General features: G+C 41.4%; 1 protein-coding gene across 1 annotated transcript in view; it reads left to right on the top strand.

Annotated features, from left to right (window-relative positions):
• fat3a (FAT atypical cadherin 3a) overlaps nucleotides 1-27,682 on the top strand; it is a 225,322-nt gene that overhangs the window by 179,551 nt on the left and 18,089 nt on the right. The window contains exons 17-24 of the mRNA XM_083914654.1: nucleotides 2,462-2,676; nucleotides 6,821-6,958; nucleotides 17,435-17,578; nucleotides 19,187-19,384; nucleotides 20,985-21,786; nucleotides 25,206-25,340; nucleotides 25,535-25,689; nucleotides 26,424-26,669. Coding sequence (XP_083770780.1) covers nucleotides 2,462-2,676; nucleotides 6,821-6,958; nucleotides 17,435-17,578; nucleotides 19,187-19,384; nucleotides 20,985-21,786; nucleotides 25,206-25,340; nucleotides 25,535-25,689; nucleotides 26,424-26,669 — 2,033 coding nt within the window. The remainder of the gene's footprint in view (nucleotides 1-2,461; nucleotides 2,677-6,820; nucleotides 6,959-17,434; nucleotides 17,579-19,186; nucleotides 19,385-20,984; nucleotides 21,787-25,205; nucleotides 25,341-25,534; nucleotides 25,690-26,423; nucleotides 26,670-27,682) is intronic.

Consider the following 27,682-nt stretch of genomic DNA (forward strand, 5'->3'; position numbering starts at 1 on the left):
GAATGCAGCATCCAATTTGGGTTTCCAGCACAGGGCTGCAATTTAGTGACCGTGTGGACAAGTCAGATAAGATATTTCTTTATTAGTACCACAAAGGGGAAATTTCTATATTACAGCAGCATAGTGAATAGCAAACATAAAAGAAGCATAAATTAGAAACAATAAATTATTGTTAAATGTAGAAAAATATGAACAATATAAACACATGGAAGTATAAAATATAAGAATAACAGGAGCAATATATACAATATTTTTAAATGTTAAAATTCAAATGCAAGTCAGATACACGGATGTCCACACAGAGCCTAGACTGAATGTGTTATGGTGCTCGTCTGATGACAAAAATCTACATCATGTAGACCCTCCCGGAAATTTTACGATCATATACATGTAAACACTGTTTTAAATGTTGTTTTTTTGACCTCATGGACCTTTCATCTCAAAATGTATTACTCGTTTTCAATTTTAAAAATGTTTACAGCCAAATGCGGCTAACACGGGCAAGCTCGGGGCAGTGAGTTGAACTTATTTAAATGGCTTTTTTAACCACTAATACTGCTCCAAATAACACCAAACCTCTGCAGTAGCATGATAAGAGTCATTACATATTAACCAAAGCACCAACAACGTAGTTAGCGAACCTGGAGTTTATTAAAAGAGTGTTTTGAAAGACTTACCTACTGGCCCCTGTACCATCTCCCCTCGTAGTAAAGTCTATTCAAGTGGATTACAAATACAATCCAAAAGGAAGGAGCCCATTGATGACTTATTTCAGCAAAACACGTAAACGTTGTGGTTTTTTCTGCAGACACAGTAATCCGTCTGCCTAAGCGTCTTGATCGGCATCTCATTCAAAACAATAATCCACTGGTTTATCAGAGCACGGTCATCGTACCGCAGTAGCAGCCTATGAAAGGTTTCTGGGTTGTAAGCTTTAATTTTTGTTTCGCAGCCGAGGAAAGATACAAACATGAACCATTCAGTCTCTCTTCACTTCAAGTTGCAGGCTAGTCGTCTTTACCTGTGCTTGCACTCACTGTGCGCCTTCCGACAACACACAAGCCCCGCCCCCTGACCCTTGAGATCTGCGTAATGTTTCAGTGCTGCAGGGAAAGATGCTGTGGGACTTTTCTAAACCTTTGACCTTATATTTCACCAAACTATCAAACCACAAGGTTCACCTTGCTAGAATAAATCATCAATGTGCTCCTTCCTTTTTGATTGCATTTGTAATCGACTTTAATGGACTTTACTAGAAGGGAGCTTTTAATAAACTCTGGGTTCACTAACTACGCTGTTCGTGCTTTGTTTTCTGTGTAGTTACTCTTATCATGCTACTGCAGAGGTTTGGTGTTATTTTGAGCAGTATTAGTGGTTAAAAAAGCCGTTTAATGTGTTCTACTCACTGCCCCGAGCTAATGCATGATAGCCGCATTTGGCTGTTACCGACTGTTAGCATGTGTCCCGTATTTTTCAGTTGTTCGTGCACAAACAAAATGGTCTCTATGGCTTATTTGATGAGTGTATTTGCCTAAAAAGAGCCTGGGATGATTTTACACCAGAATTTCACTTTATGCTATGAGGCGAAAGACAATATTGATTGATAATCACTGTTTTTTGAGTATTTTTGTTATATCCCAGGTCAAATTTGACCCGCTAACACCAAAGTAGCCGGAAGCTTTCTACCACATTACAAGGGTTAAAGCTGCAGGCTGTAGTGTCATGGCACTGGTAGCACTACTAAAATGATAATTTTTAGGTCTACAGGATTGAATTATTGTTGGAGAGGGTCTCACCCTAGAGCAAGAAATCTGCATGTTTGTGTGTGTGTGTGTGTGTTTATGGCTGTGAGGCTTTGTGTATGCTTCATTGATTTGGTTTCTGCACTTTCGTACTCTATTCTTATATTAATGTAGTTTTTGCTACCTAGTTATGCTTATATTTTTATATTGTGGCTCTCTTACGTGTGAAGAAATGTGCTGTATAATTAAAATTGCCTCGTCACTGCAGATTTTAAATGTTCAACGATAAAAAGAGGAGGTGACATTGAGGTAAAATATACACTACACAGACACACAAAACTATGTGCTCCTTTACCACAGCCATATTTACTGTCATAGTAATATTATTTCTCTTACTATGTCCAATTACATTCAGTTACATTCCAGAAACAGCTGGAGGTCGGCACCATCAAGTAGCCTGGGTTTTAAAGCACAGAAAAAGTCCTGTGATCATAGTTCGACATGATTATAGACTTCTGCATCACCACTCTTTGAAAACTGTCCTGCCATCCCTGCTTGGTTGGCTCTATAAGATTTGCTGTCAGTAAAGACAATAAAAATGATCGCCAGGCCTTCAGCTTCTTAAGCTGGTCACAAACAGCCAATGGATGTGTTTCATTTTCTTTACGTTCATCAAAATGCATATTTATGTCCCCTCTCTCTCTCCTCACCTTGCTCAGGTGCCATTTTAGTTGCCCAGCCTCTGGACTATGAGACCTGCAGGGACTACTTTCTGACAGTGGAGGCCCGTGATGGCGGCACACCACCTCTTAGTGCCATTACGACAGTGAACATAAACTTGACAGATATCAATGACAATGCACCCATGTTTAGCCGTGACCTCTACACTGCAGTGGTGTCAGAGGATGCTACCACCGGAGAGTCTGTGGTCCAGGTAGGTTCCAGTCAGTCGCCTGAGGATATCTTCATTAAATATGATGTGATAGATGTTTAAGGTCCAAAGAGGAGGGCATTCTTGGTGAACCATTGACTGTAGCACCATGATTTGTCAAAAATCCCCTTGATCAACCCTTTCCTAATTGCTGTATTTCAGTTCTGAATATTCATGATCCCCAGAGGGTTGATCATAATGTTTTTGGAGGTCCTTACTCCAGCACAAAATGTACCACCTTTTCACAAGACATGTCAACAGCTAATGTGCTGTTTGCCATGACATTTAGGTCGTCTGAGCAAATTCCTGATCCCCAGAGGAAGAACAATTTCTTTAGAACCTTAGGTAAACTTTACACACAAGATATCCTATCCAAAATATTGGTTATGTTGTTTGTTCCACTTGAGGAGCTTTAAATCGTAATGTCCTGTTATGTTATATAGCATATTCTCTCTTTATATTTCACTTTGTGTTTTTCGGTTTGAAGAGATATGAGGCTTGACTTCAGTGAAATGACTCTTTTCAGTAGTAGCCTTAAAATATGTGGCATGGCTTGAAAGGGAATGTGTTTGAGTGTGAGAGCGCCTGTATGTACTGATGCTTTTGGAGTAGATAGTGGTATAGAGTACAGCGAATCAGGGCGGGATGTCATGTCCTTCAAGACTGCCCCCCTCTGAGAGTAAAATACAGTCTTTGTGTGATGCTATAATCAGCTTAACCACCTAGATGTTCGCAATTATTGAGTTAACAGCCCCCCCAGGGTTTGGTAGGATTTAGTGCTTAAAGCTTTTATTCTTTGAGTGCCACAGAAAGAACAGGTGGTGAGCATGCAGGCAGCCCTGAGCCAATTTTCACCTGTTCAATTGTTAAGAATCACATTTTTACAGACATTATGAATTTTCGGTTTGCTTCCATAAAAATTAAATAATATTCTGTTATGTTATAAAATACCTTGTTATAAACAGACATTAAGGTTTCACATATTCACCGTCTTCCCCATATCTTCCCCATATCTTCTCCATATTTTCCCCATGTCTTCTCCATATCTTCTCCATATTTTCTCCATATCTTCTTCATATCTCTTTCCCATATCTTTTCCATATCTTCCCCATATCTTCTCCATATCTTCTCCATATCTTTCCCATATCTTTCCCATATCTTCTCTATATCTTTTCCATATCTTTCCCATATCTTTCCCATATCTTCTCCATATCTTTACCATATATTTTACATATCTTTCCCATATCTTCTGCATATCTTTCCCATATCTTATGCTTATCTTTCCCATATCTTTCCCATATCTTCTCTATCTTCCCCATATCTTCACCATATCTGTCCCATATCTTTTCCATATCTTCTCCATATCTTTTCCATATCTTCTCCATATCTTCCCCATATCTTTCCCATATCTTTTCCATATCTTCTCCATATCTTCTCCATATTGTTCCCATATCTTCACCATATCTTTCCCATATCTTCTCTATATCTTTCCCGTATCTTTTCCATATCTTCTCCATATCTTTTCCATATCTTTTCCATGTTTTCTCCATATCTTTTCCATATCTTCCCCATATATTTTCCATATCTTTTCCATATCTTCTCCATATCTTTACCATATATTTTACATATCTTTCCCATATCTTCTGCATATCTTTCCCATATCTTTCCCATATCTTATGCTTATCTTTCCCATATCTTTCCCATATCTTCTCTTTCCCATATCTTCTCCATGTCTTTCCCATATCTTTCCCATATCTTCTCTATCTTCTCCATATCTTCACCATATCTGTCCCATATCTTTTCCATATCTTCTCCATATCTTTTCCATATCTTCTCCATATCTTCCCCATATCTTCCCCATATCTTTCCCATATCTTCTCCATATCTTCTCCATATTGTTCCCATATCTTCACCATATCTTTCCCATATCTTCTCTATATCTTTCCCGTATCTTTTCCATATCTTCTCCATATCTTTTCCATATCTTTTCCATGTTTTCTCCATATCTTTTCCATATCTTCTCCATATATTTTCCATATCTTTTCCATATCTTTTCCACATCTTCTCCATATAATTTCCATATCTTCTCCATAATTTCTCCATATCTTCTCCATATCTTCCCCATATCTTCCCCATATATTTTCCATATCCCTTGACCTCCACAGCATTCAGATCCACTGCAGCACAGCAAAATCTCAAAGGAGATGTACAAAGTAAAACTAAAAAGCACAGCACTGCTCTCCTTACTTAACAAAATGTATTATATTGAAAGTTACTTGTATGTATCAAGAGATATGGTGATAACTAATATGCAGGTAAAGTAAACAGTTCCGAATGTGTTAAAGCATGTTCATTGATGACATTATTAAACAGCAGATATTACTTCAAGAAGCTTTGTGAATGATCTTTCATAATGTAATAACTTAGATGAATGTGAAAACATATTTATTGTATTATTATAACATATATGGTTTAATGACTGTATGTTAAACCTATTTTATGTATAGCTGATACAGTCAGATGTTTCCAAACTCCTATTGCTACTGTAGCATTTGGTGCCTGGCGGCAGGAAATGTCACAGTTACAGTTTATCACATATAAATTATTTGAATTCAGAATGAAGACATGCAGGTTTCTTTTCTATCAAACACTTTACAAACTCTCTCTCAACTCATGCAGAATAATAAGGCTCCTTTGTCCAGTCGTATGCTCAGAGCTTCATAAAACAGAAGTAAACAGCTGTTTGATATAGTCTGTTAAGTATCCCTTTAAACATTTTTCAATTTTGTGCACGCTATTTCTCATAATGTTGAATTACATAGACAGCTGCCTGGCACTTACTGAAGGAAAATAATTTCCAAAAGTCAACAACATGCTTTGGAAAATGGCAATGATAGAATAAAACGGTTTTCTTTCCTGAAAATGGGTTAAATCATACGTAATTAATGTTACAAAGCAGCATAAACAGGCACTGGAATATACTGTAAAATGTGTGAAATTTATTTAGTCATGAACTGTAATAGAAATGTTCAGAATGAAGCTCACTCTGGCCTTGTGTGTTCTCTTCTCTATATTACTACACCAACACACCAAAGCAAAACAAAGCACTTTTCCCCCAGTCTCCATGCATCACTTAAACTCTCTGCATATCTGGCTGCTCTGTTCAGGCTTATTCAAGAATATATACGCACTCTGTTTTATATAGACATGTATGGATAGAGAAAATGTGTTGCCTCGTTGGTCTGAGTGTAACAGGTATGGCTAGTGCGGTCGGTTTCTCTGCATTGTGTTGTGTAAATAATTGCCCAAGGCCAGCAGGATCTCTTTGGAGGCGATCTCCATTAATTCTGACACACTGACACGTAAAATCAACAAAAACATCAATGAGACAACCTGTCCACTTCAGCTCCTCTTCATTAATTCATAACAATGGGCCGAGGCAACAGTGGGAAAAGTAATTTATACACGTAGGGTGACGCACGAACGCACGTATTTTTGAAAGCGTGTGTTTCTCTGCAAGGTTTGTTCTTTCATCCACACGTAACCACAGTTGTTGCTCCTGAAACCGGAGTTATTTGTAACTGGAGTCCATGGTGAACTTGTTGGAAAAGTCCAGTTTCAGCAGTCATGTGTGGACATGAAAACCGAGGAAAACCGCAATTTCTTGTAGACATTGTTTGACGTCACACTGTGCAACGGTAAACACTAAGTTGTTTTCATGGAGACACGTGGAGCACTCTAGATGTTACCAGCTGAGGGAGGCGGATTTTGCAGTCTCATGTGGTCGGAGATATTTTTTATCACACCGGTGGGGTGGATGGGAAGTTTTTTTTTAACTGGGAGCCATAAAAGTTCGGTTTCAAATATTTCAAAACTTTGTTCGTGTGGACTTATTAAAATAAAATAAAATAGGGATTCTCAGGAAAAACACACCAGGTAATATTTTGTGCAATTATAAAAAATAGTAAATAACTGATGTGTTTAAGTAAAGGACAGGGACAAATGGTTAAAATATCTGACTGTTCACTCACCTTGTGTGTGTGTGTGTGTGTGTGTGTGTGTGTGTGTGTGTGTGTGTGTGTGTGTGTGTGTGTGTGCGTGTGTGTGTGTGTGTGTGTGTGTGTGTGTGTGTGTGTGTTTTTCTCAGCTGGTAGCAGAGGATATTGACAGTCAGCTGAATGGAGCCATCCTCTACTCTATCATCAGTGGAGACCGAGACAATCAGTTCTTCATTGACCCACTCCGTGGGGTCGTCAAGGTCAACAAGGCACTGGATCGTGAGACGGTGAGGACACACACACACACACAAACACACACACACACACACAGTGTAGAAGCTATACACAGCCTCACTACCTCATAGTCACATTTGATTGTAGCCGTGAAGTACAGCTTTGAATGAAGGGCTTCATGTGCATTTGAACCACAGACTGTATGTACGGACGGACAGCCTGACAGCTCCATGAAAGTGAAGCTAGAACATGTTGTGGCAGTTTGCCTCCTCCATGTAAAGCCCAATGATTTGCAACGTGACAAAACTGTTTTAGAACGTCACAGGTTAAAGTTGCAGCGGTGTGAACTGACCCGTCTCCTCTGGACTCAAACCGGCTGATGGTGTTGCCAGCAATTCAGCTGGTTTTACCTTGCATTCACACCAAAAGCGATGGAGGCGATTAAATTGCCCGAAACGCGAGTAACGCGTCGCTTGATCACATTTGTCACATTTTTGATCAGCGCCTCATCCCTTCAATCGCAGGTAGCAGCCAAGGCGGCTAGCTAACTGAAGCTAACACCCGGCTCAGCCTACCCTGCTGTTGTGCTAAATGGAAGTTATGCTAGTGCTAACAGGGATGCCTAAAGGAACGTCGCTGCCATTCACAGTCCATAGATATATCTATTATATTATATTCATAGGAACAGTCTGGTTTCCCCCAAGGACTGCAACAATGGGGGCTTTTGTGAGCCCGATGAGCCCCTGGATGTTTCACGAAGAACTTAGATGACGCTTACCGAAATCTCAACACTTACTGGCTGTCGCTGCATTTTGTACAGTGGGAGGAGGTGGAGCCTCATCGTCCATCTTTATACAGTTATGGTTTTAGTCTATACTGTACTGCTGATTTCAAACAGGAAGTGCAAATATGCTGACTCATTCCCAGGTTTTAGGACGTGTTCCTGCAGCCCTCTATTGCTCTGTTGAGAACTGCTAAACACTTATGCATACTTGATTATGTAATGATATAATCTTTGTTGGCATTCATTTTGTTTTACATTCATTGTAAATATCAAAATATCAAATGTGCATTTGTCTCCAACAAACTAAAACACTAGCTTTCAAACACACATTAACAGGATAACAGCAGAGTTTCATTGTGGCCCAAGCATTAACCTTTATCAGTTCCAACTGATACATGATACAGTTGTCATTTGAACAGGTAGAAGTTACATTAAATACTGATTAACGTGTGATTATGCACATGACCCCTTGTGAATTAAAGAAAAATAGCCACAAAAGATTAAAATATATAGGCCATATATGTATGATACAATGTGTATTAGCCTTGTAGCTCAGTGAATATGTACAGACCTTTTCACAGACGTAAACATCAACTGACAGGAAGTTAACAAGGACCAAGGCTGTTGCCTAGCAAGGGAATTCTGTTGAAAAGGTCTATATTTGATCAACCTGGAACTGGAACCATCAGAACTTAACTCTAACCTTTATACCATAGTCTTTAGCTGTGTTCCAAATCGTTCCCTACCACAGAAGTAGTGCACTATATAGTGTGTACGCCATTTTGTAGTGGTGTTCGAATTCTCCCTGGTTAATTTCATTCACTATAATCCACTATAAAATACCCACAATGCACAAGTAATTTGAGTGTACATTTGATGTACATTGTACTCCCGCATACCACAATGCAATGCAGTTGTGTTTTACCGGAGGAGAAGAAGAAGCAGAAGAGGTGCTAACGGTAGCCAGAGAGCTAACTGCAGTTACAAACTGTTACGAACAACCCTTCCTCACGAGCTTACTGCTGTTACTCGCTCGTTGTTAACAAAACCACACATTTACCATTATTATGGTTAATAATAATAATAATTATTATTATTAATTACCATTAATACCTTGCAGTGAATTGCAGTGATCAATGATTAATGATGGACGGGAAGCCAAGCTTTAATAACCTACATGGTCAATTACACATTTAGCTACTTACTCTGTGTTTTATTAAACATGCCTCATGTTTCTGTTCCTTCTGATAAGATGACTGTATATATATCAGTTGAGCATGTCCATGCAGGCATCAGCAGCCAGTGTATGCACTGAGCTGCTGCAGTGTGAATACCTGCAGTGTGAGCTGGAGATGGCTGCCCATCTTTGACATAAAGAAGGAGCCTGCTGACAGCTGATGAGCTCACTGGGAGACACTTGGCTGTGAGATGGATCCCTGACCAGATGGCAACTAATCACACTTGAAAAAAGGAACACGTGCACCAAGCAGCTCTGAATGTGAGCTCTTTAATTTGCAGCAGGAAAAAAAAGAAGATGTAGGACATAAACACCCCTGCCTGCCTCCCCCTCCTCAGAGCTGTTTTCTCACCTTCTTTCTTCCTCATCTTCTGCTGCTTCCTCGTTTCCTTCTCCTCCGCAGTGCGTGAAAACTTCAGAAATGTTCACATTCCTATCATGAAGTATTCAAGAGTGCGATGAGACGTCTGAGCGTGCTCAGAAAGAGAGTGCAGGGGCGTGTGGGGGATCAAAGCCTTTGGCTGATGAAAGTGTAGGGTTATCACACAGAGAGTAGCAGCTTTGTGTGTGTGTGTGTGTGTGTGTGTGTGTGTAATGCTGATGTCTTCTTCCATGTGTCTGTATGTTATTACTATATGTGCATGTGCATGTTTTTACATATGTATCCTCCTCTCATTTCCATACTGATTCTTCTACCCTACCCCCCCGGTGTCTTGGCTAAGCAGGTCATAGTTGTTTACTACTGAGGTTTATTTTTTTTCATGTCAGGCAGCAGAATATTGTTTCGCTGCTTTTGCATTTCTCCTCAGCATGCTTCATTAGCTCTTTATTATAAAGCAATATGGAGAAACAGAAAAAATATCCTGCTGTGGGTTTAGGAAGGACTAAGCAGAGCGTGTTTTTGTGTGTTTGTGTGTGTGTGTGTGCGCGTGTGTGTGTGTGTGTGTGAGAGATAGAATTTAAACATTCTCATCTCTCCCTCAGACAGTCACATACACATGCACGTTTTCTATGATATGAACACTTTGATCGGGGAGGGGCCCCCCCTGGAGCTGTTTTGAGGATCAAAGGCCCCAAACCAACCAAGAAGCCTTTAATCTGCCCCTCACAGCTCTTCTGTTTGACACCTTCAAGTGATCATAGGCAGGAAACGAACAGTACTGGTTACCAGTGGTTACTATTGCTTAATATATGATTATGTCAATGAGCATTTTCTCTATCCTGTTAGGATTACAAATTCAACCCTGACAGAGTTATATGTGGATAGGTTCACCTGCAGATGTGGTGGGTTTTGCCACAGTAAGTGTGTTAAATAAATAACCCGTTTATGAGGCTCATCCTGGTTAGGATCATATTTGGGATATGATACGATGCGATACAAGACCACTTTATTGTCAGAACAAGTCTGAAACGTATTTCTCATCACAGCAGCGCCATTTACAGCATCACAAAAGACAAAAGAGATGAAAGAAGACAAGCAACAAGACTCCAAGACAGGACCCAAAAATACGTACATTCAACATAACATTACAATATCAGAAGACAAGATTCAAGGCCATTCAGTGTACAGCGGAATGACTGGTGCACAAAAGGGTGCTTGGGATATAGTGATTACATGAGCACAAAGAATATTCAGATTTACATGATACATAGTAGTTGTCATGATACATATTACTGCATTCTATTTGTGCAGGTGCTGTGTTTACAGGAACAAGCCAGCGTCAGGAAATATGAAACAAAACACACACACACACACACACACACACACAACATACTAAGCCATTCCTGAAAGGAGCTACTCTATAACATCCTCTGGGCCGGTGCCAGCCAGTCACTACCACTCCATAGGACAGGTGGATGAAGATGTGCAGCCTCTTTCATTTACAGAAGACTAAACTCTGTTTTATAAATTACTCCAGAAAGTGAGACGCTTTGGCTGCCACTATTGTTTGTATTTCTGTTACGTTACGTCACTTGGCTGAAGCTGTGCCTGTGCAGAAAGTTGGTGGTGCTCAACAACCGGGATAAGGTGAATACATGCAGCAGTACTGCACTTTATTTTAAAGTACTCCAGGTAGCATATTCAGGTTTCTCATAAACAGGATCCTCCAATAACCTGATCATAAACACGATATTCATGTCCATGTAACGGCACTCAATAACCCTGTCAATCCCACTTGAACACGGGAAATATGTCTTTGGTATATACCTGCAATAATTGTTTGTTTTTGGCCACTTGGGGGCAGTGGAGATATGCTGTGAACACACATTGACGTAGTGTTTTCCTACCCATTCCTAATTATATATATAATCTTTCAATTTTTTTTCCAAATATGCAAAACATCCGAAAGTAACTTTGAGAAGTAGATTTAATGCCTTTTGGTCTTTTTTTGAATTTAATTAATTTAGTCTTTTTATTTTCTGAAATATGGAATTAACTTCTGTGAACACACATTGACGTAGTGTTTCCTACCCATTCATCATGGGTTATAGATATATATATATATATATAATTATATATATAATCTTTCAATTTTTTTTCCAAATATGCAAAACATCCATATCAGAAAGTAACTTTGAGAAGTAGATTTAATGCCTTTTGGTCTTTTTTATTTATTTAATTAATTTAGTCTTTTTATTTTCTGAAATATGGAATTAACTTCTGGCTTGTGTAAAAGCTAAACTTATTTGTATGTAAATAAACTATTATTGATTAATTGTATTAGAAACTCTACATTTTTTTTTTAATTGCAATAATTGCTGAAAATAAAGAATTAAAGTTTTGAAAATAAGAAAAATGTTATTTAGATGATTTATTTATCTTATGTACAGAAATACATCTGCAAATGGTTGGTTGAGTGGAAAATGGCCACTAGATGGCCCAAACTGTCCAAAAAGGGTGCAAACTAGAGAAGAAGGCAAATAGGCTATTTTTGTCCTCCAAGAGCTAGGCAAGGCAAGGCAAGGCAGCTTTATTTGTATAGCACTTTTCATACACAAGGCAGACTCAAAGTGCTTCACAGCACAACATGTCATGAATTCAAATGCTTTACAGAAAGACAAAGAGAATAAAAACATAGACAATAATCAAAACAGTGCGGACGTTAAAAGTGTGAAGATTTAGCAGAAAGCTAAGGTGAACATAAAAGTTTTCAGTCTAGTTTTAAAAGTGGTCAGAGTGGGTGAAAGTCTCAAATCTTCAGGAAGTTTATTCCAGCTGTTTGTTGCATAATGACTGAAAGATGCTTTCCCTTGATTTGAGTTTACTCTGCGAACCACTAACAGATTGGTCTCAGAGGATCTTAGTGATCTAGAAGGCTTATGTAGTGGGAGCATATCAGTGATATACCTCGGCCCTAGACCATGTAGTGATTTATATGTGAGCAGGAGGATTTTGAAATCAATTCTCTGACGTACAGGAAGCCAGTGTAATGATTTAAGAATTGGTGTAATGTGCTCACATTTTTTGGTCTTTGTTAGAACTCGAGCAGCAGCGTTCTGAACAAGCTGTAGCTGCCTGACAGTTTTTTTGGGAAGACCTGCAAGGAGACCGTTACAGTAGTCTAGCCTACTGGTTATAAAGGCATGGACAAGCTTTTCTAAGTCTTGAGCTGACATGAGCCCTCTAAGTCTTGTTACATTTTTAAGGTGATAATAGGCCGATTTTGTTACTGATTTGATGTGACTGTCGAAATGTAAATCAGAATCCATAATAACCCCAAGATTTCTGGCTTTATTTGAGGTTTTCAGGGACAGTGATTGAAGGTGTTGGATGACTTTAAACCTTTCTTTCTTAGCACCAAAAACAATTATCTCAGTTTTATCCTCATTTAGTTGAAGGAAATTTTGGCACATCCAGTGTTTGACTTGCTCAATGCACTGGCACAGAAGATCTATGGGGCGATAGTCATTTGGTGATGGCGCTACATAGATTTGGGTGTCATCGGCATAGCAATGGTGGTCAATGTTATTATTTTGCATGATTTGTCCTAGTGGGAGCATATAGATGTTAAATAAAGTCGGCCCCAAGATTGAACCTTGGGGGACTCCACACGTTACGTTGGTTTGTTCTGATACAAAGTCGCCAATGGAAACAAAATTGTTCCTATCTTGTAGATATGACTTGAACCAGTTTAGGACTGTGCCCGAGAGCCCCACCCAGTTTTCCAACCTGTCCAAAAGTATTGAGTGGTCGACAGTGTCAAATGCAGCACTGAGGTCCAATAGCATTAGTACTGAAGTTTTGCCAGAGTCTGTGTTAAGACGGATGTCATTTATAACTTTAATAAGGGCCGTCTCGGTGCTATGAAAAGGTCTAAATCCTGACTGGAGGTTGTTGTGGCAGCCAGTAGAAGCCAAGAAGCGATTTAGTTGTTGGAGTACAACTTTCTCAATTATTTTACTTATGAATGGTAGATTTGAAATTGGTCTGTAGTTGTTGATAATAGAGGCATCTAGGCTCGCTTTTTTAGAAGAGGTTTAATGACTGCAGTTTTGAAGGTCTTTGGGAAATTGCCCGATTGAATAGAGTTATTAACTATTTGCAATAGGTCTGTTGATAGGCAGTCAAAAACATTCTTAAAGAAGTTGGTAGGTAAAGCATCAAAACAGCAGGTGGTTGGCTTTAGATCTGTCACTGTTTCCACTAGAGTTTTAGAGTCTATGGCATTAAAGCTTGCCATCATTGCTGTGTTATTTTGGCCTAAACGGGGTGGTGATCCAACTTTTTTGTTTGAGATTTTGATGGCACGTCTGATGCCTTCAATTTTATCAGTATAAAAGAATGCAAACTCATTGCATTTCTGTGTGGAATGGAGTTCGGCTAGTATTTGTGTTGTGGGGTTGGTCAGTCTGTCGACAGTTGCAAATAGGGTTTTGGCCTTATTAGTGTTGCTGTTTATGATATTGGAGAAGAATGTTTCTCTAGCACTTTTTAAGACTAAATTGTAGGCCTGGAGCCGCTCTTTATAGATGTCATGGTGAATATGAAGTTTTGTATTTCGCCAGATTCGTTCAGCCTTCCTGCACTCTCTTCTCTGGGCTGTAACAACAGCAGCTTTTCTCCAGGGTGCCGTTTGCTTACCAGAAATCGTTTTAACTGTAACCGGTGCAATGACATCTATGATATTCACAATTTTGGAATTAAAGTTGTTTACAAGATCATCAGCATTGCATGGGTTTAGAGGTGGTAGCGAGGAGATGGCATTTTAAAGAGTACATTAGCATGTTCATTGATGTAGCGCTTTTTGACATTCTTTGATTCTGTTTGTGTCTCCGGAATTAAAGAAATATTAAAGAAAACACAGAAGTGATCAGACAATGAAAGATCAGTCACAAGAACATCAGAAACATTGAGACCTTTTGTGATAATCAGGTCCAGGGTGTGTCCTTTACAATGAGTAGCCTCTTTCACATGTTGAGACAGGTCAAATGTATCTAAAATAGTAAAAAGTTCCTTTGCACCCTTGTCATTCGAATCGTCAATATGAAAATTAAAGTAACCAGTTATAACTAGGCAGTCAAAGTCAGTGGAGATACTAAACAATAATTCGGTAAAATCCTCGAAAAAATTTGCTGAGTATTTAGGTGGCCTGTAAATAATTAACAGAAGAATTTTGGGAGAGCATTTCAACACAGCACACAGGTATTCGAATGATGTAAAATCACCAAGTGACATCTGTTTCTCCTGAAATATGTTTTTAAATATAGCAGCAACCCCTCCCCCCCTTTTCCCAGATCTACATTCATCAATAAAGTTATAGTTGGGGGGTGCTGTCTCGATCAGAATGCTTGCACTGTTATATTGCTCCAGCCATGTTTCAGTTAAAAACATAAAATCAAGTTTGGAAGAAGTAATAAAATCGTTGACTAAAAATGATTTGTTATTCAGAGACCTAACATTGAGCAGACCCATCCTGATGGTGTTATTGACAGGCTTCGATGTTGACTTTGATTTGGAGAGGATAGGAATGAGATTGTTTAGGTTAGCAGGGTGTCTACGTTTCCCAATGTTCACTCTCTTGGTAGTCACAACAGGAATGTAGAAGGTGCCAAGCTTTGACGTAGGCAGCCTTGGGCCCAGCTGATAATGTGGTCTACTGCTGAACCCGTTTTTGTATCAATAATATTCAGGACTGCTGTCAGGGCGGGGCAGGGGTGGCCATGAGGGGGAGGAGGAGTGGGCAGCGTCAGAGCTGGAATGAACTACTGGAGGTGGACGTTGAGGGCGTACAGGGGGTTTACGTAAGAGGGGCGGAGTAGGGCTGAGGGTTTGTGAAGCACGCCTTCGTGGAGGGGGGGGAGGAGGTGGGAGGGAGGTGCCACTGAGATGACGCTGAGGGGGGGATCGCTGAGGTCGGTCAAGGGGGGTAAAAATAGGAGTAGGGCGGGGAGTGGGTGGGGGTAGCTCCCGGAACTCCAAGGGGGATAAGGGGGGAGAAAGGCTTACTTGAGGAAGGGAGAAGGATGGAGACCTGGATTTAGTCTTGGGGGGTGGGGGGGAGGGATCTTCACGCCCATTTGAAATGAAAGGGGCGGTAGAGGGGGATGGACACGTCTCCTCTTTGCTCCGGTGTCTCTCATGGTCAGCGCTCTCCTTTTGCAATGGCGGTCCTCCTTCGACGTTCATGATAAGCTGTGTTGTGTCTGTCTTTTCCGTTGGTTCCTCTTGTCTGTTGTCCTTGGCAGTGATGATAGATGGATGACGCAGGAAGTAAGACATGTTGGTCATGAAAAGCTTTACTTCCAGCTTATTTAGACAAAGTCCGTCTGCCTTAAAAAGATGCCTGCGGTCCCAGAAAAAGCTAAAATTGTCAATAAAATGCATCGAACGAGCAAGAAAAACGCTGGAGAGCCACTCATTCAGCGAGTAAAGTCGACTGAATCTCTCAGCTCCTCTCCTGATCGGAGGTAGAGGACCACTGATAAACACCTCAGCATTCACAGCGCTGACTGTTTCAAAGAGTTTATTGAAGTGCTCTCTCAGCTCCCTTGATTTTTGTTTTTCAATGTCATTAAAACCAATGTGCAGAATGACATTTTTCACATTTGGGTGTGCAGCCACAATATCCAGGACTCTTTTTTCCAAGTCAGACACCGTATCCTTCGGAAAGCAGAGTACTTTGGTGCTATTATTGCTTTTCATATCTTTTATAGAAAAGTCACCCACAATCAGATTTTCAGGCCCACTTGTTAGCTTTCTCTGTGGTTTTAAGTTAGCAGGTCTTACCCTTCTGCGTGGTGATGGTGGGTTATTCAGGCAATCAGAGGGGGATCCATTGTCGGGCAACAGTGGAGCAAACCTGTTCTTTAGTTGAACACTTGCTTGCTGGGGAAGTTTCTTGGTACTTTTCCTCTTCTCAGCTGTCCGCTGCTGTGTCCTACGTGGCAGGGGAGTTGATGAAGCGCTATGCCTGGATAGAGATGGTAGCGCAGGCCAACCGGTCAGATCAGAGATATCGGGGCGCTGGGTCCTCCCGGTTATCCGTTCTCCCTTGTCGCAGGGAGGTGGTCTTCTCTTTGGCTTTGCCCCAAGTGTGTTCCAGGGAGGATTATCGCTGGTAGATTTATTACCCTGTGCAGGGACCTCCCGTTTCCTTGTAGCTTCATCATTGCTAGTTAGCTGGGCTCTGGCCTGCCCCTGTCCACTGTTTTCAGTCAGTGCTAGAGTGGTATTGTTGTCACAATATCCATTCACTTCTATAAATACTTCTAGCCGATTAATTTTTGTTTCCAACAGCAAAATCTTCTGTAGTAGTTTGTGGTAATCTTCCATAGAGAAGGGAGGCATCTTCTGGTGATTACCTTTAGCACTGTAGCACAGGCTCAGGCTTATCTTGAATGGTAGGCCTCCCTGCCTAGCGTTGAGGAAGTCGTAAAAATATTGAAAAATGCCTCTGTTATCTAAAAGAAATATAATCCCACTGGTTTTGTAAGTATCCAGGAGCTGTTGCTCTTTGTTTCTTATTGAGGAGAAGCAAATAGTAGCAGATAGTAGCAAAAAATGCAAGCAAAGGCGAGAGCAAGCAGAAAAGCGTCCGCACTGTAGCAAAGCAGGAAAAAAGTGCTACTGGATCTCATAACTACTGCCTTTTAAAATATGTCCAGAAGAGCTGGAATTGTCCTGTAAAGGGAACAGAGTGACAGTTTGAACGGAATCTCAAAGGGAGAGCAGGCTTTAATGAATCCTGGGCTTCAGGCAGGACAAGCCCATGGTTGAGGATTCTCAGTCAAAGAAAGCCATTATTCACAAGATCAATCTAAAAGGAAGACTATATAAAGATCAAGAGCACAATAATACCTTGATGTGAATACCCCTTTGCTTGTCCTCTACTGCCACCCTCAGGACAAAGTTTAATCTTTGACCACTAGGAAAGGCTATAAGAATAAGAAAATCCCCATCAAGGCTGGTGGTCCAACATTGTTTTTAAATGTTGGATGTGTTGACCATTACATCCTTTACAGCCTTCTGGTTTTTCACTAAATTGAGGATCTACTCTGTCCCTCTAGGTTCCCAGCTACTCACTGGCCATCAGAGCTCTGGATAGTGGAATCCCACCCATGTCCTCCACCGTGATGGTCAACATAGACATATCTGACATCAATGACAATCCGCCCACCTTCTCCCCGGCCAACCTCACTACTGTCATACAGGTAAACCTCACGATTGACATGACAGTCACCTAAACGCAAAGATATGAAGGTGATGTATTCATTTAAGTGTAGAAGTTGTTGATGAAAACAAACTTTTAATTATTTGAGAGTCCTCCTTATGCTGTGTACTTTCACTATAATACTTCAACTATTCCCCTCTACTACACCCCTGCCCAGCTGGATTTCACATAGTACTGTTATTATTATTATTATTATCATTGTTATTATTATTATTATTGAGGCTCCTGTCATAGTTTATAGATGGCAGTGTGTACGTAGGAGCCATGACGATGAATGTGATTTAGGTTCTTTTGTGCTCTGAATATGTATGTTGTGTCCACAAGCTTGAAGTTCAGTTTAGGCAGAAGATCAGAGGGGTGTACTATGAAGCACGCTGAACATACCCAGGGTTTCTTTGGATAACCTGGATCGACCAATACGAAACTCCCAATCAGAGTAAAACGGTACCACAAAGCTCACTTAAGAGTTAATATGTGAAGCCAGGGTTTCTGCCTTAGTTTCAGTGCATATCATTAAAAGGGTGTGTATCACGTGATTTGACTCACCCTTTGGATCATGGGGCCGCATATTTCCCTGAAGAGGAGCAGATCATTATAATGACCTCTTATGAGTAGTTCAAGAGTATGATAACAGCAAGGGGCAACACAGTTACACATAATAAGGTTAGGGAGGCGTGCTGGCAAAAAATAGCACCTCATCTAAATCTCTCAGTCAAAAGATTCTGGATATTGTCCAAAAAATAACTATGCCATGGCGGCCGGTTGCACAGTGGTTAGAGCAGTCCCCCCATGTAAAGAGTCTGAAGGTCCTCGAGGCAGAACCTAATAAAGGCTTCAAAATATGCCTCAATAACTATGCCAAATGCATAATTAATCACCATTAATCCCAATAGAGTAATGATGATTTAAAAATGCAAAAGAAACGTCCAACCTGCTTTATTTTATATTTCAGGGAATGCAAAGGTGTAATACACCACACTGGCTATAATTCCATAACCTTTAGTGAATAAACTTTCCATGTGACATAAGAATTGGAACTTTTCACATGGGAGACGAACCCTACAGAATGTCAAGACTGACACGCAGCCTCCAGTCCACCACTGTCTCAAAAGGTTTTCTTTTACCTGAAACATTCTAAAATCCATCCTCCAGTTTGAGTGGGCCTCTGATGAGAACCTGAGTCTCCCATAAAGGAAGTCTAGGAAGCTGCTCAGAGCTTTAAGGAGCCAATCTAACCTGAAAGTCTAGGTCTCAGCTCTAAGTCTGAGCTAAAAACCTCCTCCAGACCAGGTTTGGTTGAAAGCATAGGTTACCATGGTGACACAGCGATGCTAAAAGAGAGTGACTTTCGTGTCACAGCTGACCCAGGCTTTGAGTTCAACATACCTTGCTAACTCACTGATCCAGCTTCATAAGTACACCCCACTGGAATCTTTTTTTTTGGGTCGTTGATGGGGTTAGAAGTACTACTGAGCCAATGAAATAGGATCCAGGAAGTCCAGTTAGAGGTATTCTGGTGCCTGCCAGTAGGCAGTACAAGCCTAACGCTATGTGTGTGTGTGTGTGTGTGTGTGTCTCACCCGAACAGGAAAACAAGCCAATCGGCACCAGCATCCTGCAGTTGTCGGTCATCGATCAAGACTCCTCCCACAACGGCCAGCCCTTTGACTTTCGCATCCTGACAGGAAACGAAGGCGGAGAGTTTGTGCTGGAGAAAGACGGAACACTTGTGGCCAATCAAGTTTTCAGGAGGGACCTGGCCACTGAATATGTTATCCTGATTCAGGTAGTTAAACTGACAAAACAAAGCTGAATTAAGCTGAAGTGATCAACAAAGTAGAAATTTCAGGATCTCTTTTGACATGTTATGCAATAATCTCATAATATGTAATATGTTTTCATGTCTGTTCAGTGGCAGCATGGTTCTCTGCTGAACTCAGACCAGATCACTGTCATGTGAACCATTCTGCATGGCTGCTGTAGTTTAATAGAGCTTCAGCAGACCACCAGCCTCACAGGGGAATGTAAATGAATTAAATACTAAATAAATAAAAGTAGCACGATAAATGTATAAAAATATAACAGAATTAAAGAACTATTTGGTCTCTAAAAATCCACCCGATTAAGAGTAATAAAATATGCTGCGTTAAAACTTCAACGCAAAAGAAAATGTGATCCAGTGCATAAAACAGAGTGAATGCAGATGAGTGCTGTAATTTGAGCTGTAACAATGAATCCATTAGTTGTCCAGTATTAAATCCATCACACAGATAATCGATTATTCGATCTGAGTCATTAAGAAAAAAAGTAAAGGTTCTATGATTGCAGCTTCTTAAAGATATAATGCATAAGATTTTCATCTATTTAATTGTCTTTTAAGTTTCTATCTATCAAAGAGTGAGTTAAAACAATGTGATTGATCATGTGACCCACTAATGAAAGCACTGCCTCTTTGCTGAGTATTCATCTGTGTGTCTGTGGAGACATTCCCTCTCTAAATGGAAATAAGCCGCAATGTTAGTGACTCTGCTGACAGCTGTTGGTCTGCTGGCCCAGATCCTCACTGAAGCGAATGATGCATTTCATTTTAATCGGAAATCAGGAACTTCCGACCTCTGAGTCAGGCTCCCTCTAACATGTGTGACCGGCACAGGTCCATTTCGTTACTGCTGACTCACAGTGGAGGATCAACAGAGAGAGAAAGACTTCCAGTCCAAGAAAAAGAAACAAAAACACAAATCCAAGGGAAGAAGGAACAAATAATCAAGACTGACTGCGACAAGATGGAGGGCTCTGAAAGAACAAAAGAGGCGGAAGAAAGGAAGATGAGGTTCCAGAGGCTCGCCTGCAGTTACGTCTTGCCGCTAAAGAGGCCGCTAGAAACAAAGTATCTCAAATCTGACAGATTTTTACATTTAAATGTGAATATTTTCTGGTTTCTTTCCTCAGTTTAAAGACCAAACAACTTATCCATTAATGGAGAAAATATCAAATCAACAGATTACTCAACAATGAAGATAATTGTTAGATGCATCACGAACTGTAATCTGCTTTAATGAGCTTCCTGACTAAACATGTCAATGTCAATGTCAATGTGATGTGACGGTGGCAGGGTGGTGCAGTGGTGCAGTGGTTAGCACCGTCGCCTCACAGTAAGAGGGCTCCCTCCTGCTGCCCTTCTGTTAGCGTAGGTTTTCTCTGAGTTCTTGAAACGCCAAGACATTTAGATTAGGTTAACCGTTGCCTCTAAATTTCCTGTAGGCGTGTATGTAGAGATGTTTCCAATATCATTACTCCTTTCCTATTCTTCATTTCCTCATCTCATTTTTTTCATGTATATTCTGTCTTCTGAACCTCTTGTGTCCCTGTTGTCCTCCTCCTACCAGGTGACAGACTCGGGGAAGCCTCGTCTGTCCTCCTCCTCCATGCTGACTGTCAGGGTGATTGAGGAGAGCCTCCACCGGCCGGTGGCGTTGCCACTGGAAGTTCACATCATCACTATGGAGGACGAGTTTCCTGGTGGTGTAATTGGCCAGCTGCATGCCACTGACGCTGACCCCTATGATGCGCTGACCTTTGGTCATGCCCCCCCAGCCCAGCGGAGTCTCTTTAAGATCAGTCCTCGTGACGGTAAGATCATCGCCCTGGGCGGGTTGGATGCAGGCAGGTACTCCCTCAATGCCAGCGTTAGTGACGGCCGCTTCGCTGTGCCTGTGCCTGTGAGCGTGCATGTGGAGCAGGCTACACCCGAGATGCTGCGTGAGGCGGTGACGGTGCGCTTTGAGAGCGTGGCACCTCAAGACTTTGTGGCGTTGCACCTGAAGAGCGTGTTAAAGGTTCTGCAGCGGGCCGCCGCATCCCAGCAGCAGGACACACTGCACCTGCTCAGTCTGCAGCCAGTTGGCGGCACGCAACAACTGGACATGCTCGTCGCTGTGGAAACGGCAGGGGGCGGGTACTACAAAGCGGCTTACCTCACCCAGAAACTCAGCGCATCACGGCGGCAGTTGGAGGAGGTCCTCAGAGTGTCAGCTATCCTGGATAAGAACTGCTCGGGGCTGGAGTGTCGCGGGGCGCAGTGCGAACAGAGCATCATCTTGGACTCACACAGCCTGGCTACATACAGCACGCCACGGGTCAGCTTCGTTTCACCACGCTTCCACCGGACCTCACGCTGCACATGCATAGGTGAGTGACAGACTGTCATAAAGGAGGCCAGGTACAGTGTTCATATATTTGGTTTTCCAGAAGAGAGAGTCTTTAGCCGTGTTTCCATTCGAGTAAAATGTGGCCGCTCTGAAAGTTTCAGGCCATGCCTCTCAAACGGCCACTCACTCGCCGCGTTTCATTAAAAAAAAAGGCCCCAGAGGGATTTAGGAGGTGGTGACGTATCACTCTGAATGGGTTTCATTCGCCAGTGATCATATACAATACAGAAAAGTTGCAGTTTGATTGTTTAAGGTGGCCGAATGATTCACAACCTCAACTTATGCACAAGTATCTGAAAGAAAACACTACACCATAAAAATACCAGGCTCTGTAAAAGTGTTTGTTTGGCTTGCAGTATGTTGTGTGTGTATGTATAAATGGGTCTACTCTACTTCACCGTGTTGTGGTGGTGTCTGTACTATCAAACGTCACATCCCACTGAGAGCTACATCCAATCAGCAACCGGGCCTCTCTCAGGGGAGAAAAAACAGCCGCTCAAGCGACTCACATGCAGCACCTTGAGTTTCACACCACTTGTCACATTCACCCATTCACACCACATTCGCACACCCTTACGCAGGACAGGGAGCAATTTGGGGTTCAGTGTCCAAGGACACATTGACATGCAGATCAGAGGAGCTGGGGATCGAACTGTCAATCTCTGGAATGGAGGATGACCCGCTCCATCTCTGAGCCAACTTCTTAGTCATGTTCACATAACTATATATATATATATTATTATAATTTTGTGGTTGCCTGCATCCCTGGAACTGTCCATCTGTCCATCTTTCTCTGGACAGATGTCCATCCTCCACAGAGCTGGGTCTGTTTGACGCTTCTGCTGTTAAAGGGAAGGTTTTCATCGCCACTGTGTGCAGATTGCTGAATTAATACTGCATACAAATATTAATATTATTAATAGTATTAAAGATAGTGTGATTTATTGCTGCTCATAGGGGGATTGTTGTGTCTCTGTAAATCATAAATAAGTCATAGAGTGTGGCCCTTACCTACTATTTTTGTAAAGTGTCTTGAGATAACTTCTGTTATGAATTGGCACTATATATAAAATTGGATTGAACTGATTTGACAGAGAGGTCTGAGCATGTAGATGTACTTGCTTCATGTCATCTGATATCTGACAACCAGTTCATACATCAAACCTCCACATGGGTAGAGAAAGGCTGAGGAAGATAGAATATGAGCGACTAAAGCAGGGCACTGTGTTCTTTGCAGAGTGAAGAACTGTATTCTATAGTTTATCAGAGCAAATAAGACTGAATAATGACCATTTGGCTTGCGGAATGAGTTGGACTAAGAAAGTTTATGGTTGTCTCCCTGATCTTTGGGTTAAAGTGAATTTTTGATTTTGATATTGCAACACCACACTTTGATGGTGATGGCAAGAAAAGCATGCAATGAGATCACCCTCATGCATGAATCAAACATCAATAATAGTCAAGTTTTATTCATGATCCACAATGATGAAAATGCAGGAAAATACAAATGCACGGCAAAAATAGACACAATTGAAGATCTCAATTGTGTGGTTCACACCCTGGTGCCAGCATGCTCCTTACCGGCCTCTGATGACCTTCTTATTGGCATAGTGAGCAAGGATACGGAAATGAGCGAAGGACTGAGTTTCAAAGTTCTGTTTAGACAGAGAGGTCATCTCTGTTTCTGCAGCCGGAGAATTCTGAAGGTAGAACAGGCTGTCCCCCACTAACATCAGCTGATTTAATGGACAGTTGTTTTTCTGCCTAGGCTTGACGGAATAATTATTGTGTGTGTGTGTGCGTGTGTGTGTGCTTGTGCGTGTGCGTGTGCGTGTATGCGTACGTGCCGGTGTGTGTGTTAGCACAGGGTAGAGTTGGCTGTAAAGCTTCAAATGACTCCTGATTGGAATCTCATGATGCATTTTAAGTGTCACTATATGTCATTAAAGGCATTTCGCACGACACACTAAATTTACTTACAATTCTTCACTGTATTGACTTTTAACACCAAGGATGAAATGCACTTAAGTGTCTTTGGCAGACATTTAGTGCATGAAATTGAAACTTGGCATGTATTCCACAATAAACCATGCACCCTGTATGTCATGAGAGTACTGCCACAGGACAAGTTGATTATCAAGTGTCATGAAATTGCATTTTGTGCCTGAAGTCCACATGTGATATTGATGTATTCCACATGAAATGCTGGTTAAGGGCCTTGACATGTCCTGCCCAGTGTAATAATGTATTGGTACAATGCAAATAGTAATGGCATGGTGAAAATTGAACTACAGTTGTAATATACGTAGTATTCCCAACTTCATGTTTATTATGTAATATGAAGAAATGTCATGACAGGAAATATGTTTCTTTTCACATTCAGTGCTCCAAAGTGCACGTGTGCACATAATAGGTGCGTTTCCACGACGGTTGAATACCCAAAATGAGACGGGTCTCCCTCACCGAAACGCCCCTAATTTGCATATGAGACGCTAGAGCTTTCGTTTGTCCGGCCGGGCGTTTTTTTATCCTTTATGGATGAATGTGACAAGTGGTGTGAAACTCAAGGTGCTGCATGTGAGTCGCTTGAGCGGCTGTCTTTCTCCCCTGAGATATACCTGGTTGCTGATTGGATGTAGCTCTCAGCAGGATGTGACGTGTGGTCGTACAGACGCCACAACAACACGGTGAAGTAGAGTAAACACTTTTATCCAGTGGGGAAGAAGAACACAGCACAGGAAAGGATCTGTGCACGCACAACTTTGCACCGGCTTGTTAAAATGAACGCTGCAGCGGCCGAGTTGGATTCTCACCTGCAGGCCTTTGCTGCATGCTCCCTCTCTCTCTCTCTCTCTCCCATTAACACACACACACACACACACACCGTACTGCAGCGGGGTGACAGCCTGTCTGTCAACAAACACTTTTACAATTTTTTAGTGTTTTCTTTCATGTTACTTGTACATAAGTTGGCAGTGTGAATAATACGGGCCACCTTAAATCAAACTACAACTATTCTGTATTTCATGGAGAAGGAACGTAGCGCCACTGTATCTCTGATCAGCTGATCACCAGTGATCTCCCATTCAGAGTGATACGTCACCTACTTTTTTTGTAGTGGAAACACGGAGAGTGAAGGGCCATTTGAGAGGGCGTGACCTGAAACTTTCCGAGCGGCCAAATTTTACCCTGATACAGTTCATGCCAAAAAAACTAAATCCATTTAGTATATAAAACACATCAAACATGAAATCCTCTCTAATTAATGGCAGATGGATAAGTGGCAAACTATATATTTCCTCTTTCTTTGTATATTGAGGCTTTCTTGCTGTCACTTCCTGTTCTTTATGCAAGTTTGATGAGTGTCTTTTCTTTCTGTCCTTGTGGTTGTGCGTACAGATGCAAACTGTGCCGTCTTGTCAGAACAGTGTGAGGACCAGCCGTGTCCAGTAGACATGCAGTGTGTTTCAGTCGAGGCCACCAGAGGGCGCTACGCATGCCAGTGTCCACCAGGCAAACTGGGAGAGTGTGCAGGTGTGTCAGAGAGAGAAAAACTAACACGATATTCTTAAGTCTGTGTGAACATTTTTGATGTACGAAAATAATACATGCAACAAAAAATTCAAAAACATATGTGATTTGCTTACACTGTCCTGTGTACGTACTTGCGCATTGCTCTGGAATTGGATGCATTTACCCATGTGCCTGTGTGTGTTGGGGGCGTACAGGCCACTCGTCTCTGAGTTTCTCAGGTAACAGCTACATCAAGTACAGACTGTCTGAGCGGCTGGAGACGGAGCTGAAGCTCAGCCTCAGGATCAGAACACTGCAGAGCAGAGGAATCATTATGTACACACACACTGAGCCCTGCACCGTGCTCAAGGTACATACACCAAACACACTCACACACATGGTAGGCTCTGGCAGCTTTAAGGGATCATTGCTGCTCCATCACAAAATACTTTAAACTGCTGCTCTGCTCTCTGTGGGCCCAGTCCTTTAAATGACAAATATATTGAAGGAAAACTTAAGAATACGTTGGTATGCATCATATAACATCAATCTTATTTATTGAAGTTAAATAAAGTATATTGCTGTTGCTCATGGGGGAATTGTTGTGTCTCTGTAAATCATGAATAAGTCATCAAGTGTGGTCTAAACCTACTATATATGTTAGGTGAGATAACTTTTGCTATGATTTGGCACTATAAATAAAATTGAATTAAAATTGAATATTATTTTTTTAGGTATAATAAATGTATTTTTTGATGTTATTATTAGATATACTTAACAGATATTTCAGACAAGTAGACAACTCCTTGATTCATGAGAGATGTGCACTTAAATGCAGGCATAAAGTATATAGGTGCAAGAAGAGAAGCTATGAAATATTTGAGATAATCATACTTTTATGGTACATGCCATTTGTCATAGTTCCCTATTTAGATCATTTTTATCTCAATAGGGAATCTGACTTTTCTGTCACACTAACTAAGGTCAATTCTGCTGTTAATATTGTGTGTGTGTGTGTGTGTGTGTGTGTGTGTGTGTGTGTGTATGTGTGTGTGTGTGTGTGTGTGTGTGTGTGTGTGTGTGTGTGTGTTCGTTGGGGGGCAGTTGGAGGAGGGGAAGCTATGGTTTCAGCTGGCCTGTGGCCTTGGTGCTGGTGGAGGCGGTGACAGTCCCGACATGTTGGGCATCTCCGGCCGCCGTATCAATGATGGCAGCTGGCACACGGTGGCACTGGAGCTGAATCGTAACTTCAGCAGCCTGGCGCTGGATGACAGCTATGTGGAGCGACGTCGTGGACCACCATTCATACAACCACTGGCTCCGGACAGAACCGTCTACTTTGGAGCACTGGTCAGTCCTTGAGCAGCTGTGGCAGCCACAGGGGGGGTTCACATTGGGCCTCCTCAGAGATCCAGAGATGTTTCAGCACATTGAAACAATTCTCCTTTATTAAGTGTAATTCTGGCGTAAAATCATCTCAGGGTCTTTTTCGGCAAATACACTCATCAAATAGGCCATCAAGACATTTTTTTTTCATGTATGAGAGTTGCTAAAAGCTGTCCGTAGCTAACACTGATTAGCTCGGGGCAGCAAGGTGAAGGCATTAAAATGTCTTTTTTATACACTAATACTGCTCAAAATAACACCAAACCTCTGCAGCAGCATGAGAAGAGTCCTTACACAGAAAAAAAAGCATCAGCAACGTAGTTAGTGAACCCAGAGTTTATTAAAGAGTGTTTTAAAGACTTACCCACTGGCCTCGGTACCAGCTCCTCTCATAGTAAAGTCTATTTAAGTGGATTACCAAATACGATCCAAAAGGAAGGAGCCCATTGATGATTTATTCCAGCAAAACGCGTAAACTTTGTGGTTTGTGGCAGTTTGGTGAAATATAAGTTCATAATAGATGTAAAAGGTTTGGAAAAGGGTGTCTGCTCTAGGCTTTATTAGTATCTGTATTTATGTGATAGCTCAGTTCCTGGTGGCTTGCTGATGTTGATTGTTAGTAATCAGGACATAAATCAACTCATCATTGTTATAGTGGGTTGAGCTGCTCAGCAGTGTATCATGTGATTGAAATTGGTCCCTTTTCCAGTGACGTGCACTTGTTGCATCAGTAATCATAAGTGATACAATGCAATTTATTTCTGTTACCACATGGGAAAAACATGACTGAACCAGAAGTTCTCACAAATACTGTGTGTGTGTGTGTGTGTGTGTGTGTGTGTGTGTGTGTGTGTGTGTGTGTGTGTGTGTGTGTGTGTGTGTGTGTGTGTGTGTGTGTGTGTGTGTGTGTGTGTGTGTGTGTGTGTGTGTGTGTGTGTGTATCTCCGTGATTGATAGTATTATTGACTCTTCTCTCC

The sequence above is a fragment of the Echiichthys vipera genome (genome assembly GCF_963691815.1).
Source record: "Echiichthys vipera genome assembly, chromosome: 5".
In the NCBI taxonomy this organism is placed as follows: domain Eukaryota; kingdom Metazoa; phylum Chordata; class Actinopteri; order Perciformes; family Trachinidae; genus Echiichthys; species Echiichthys vipera.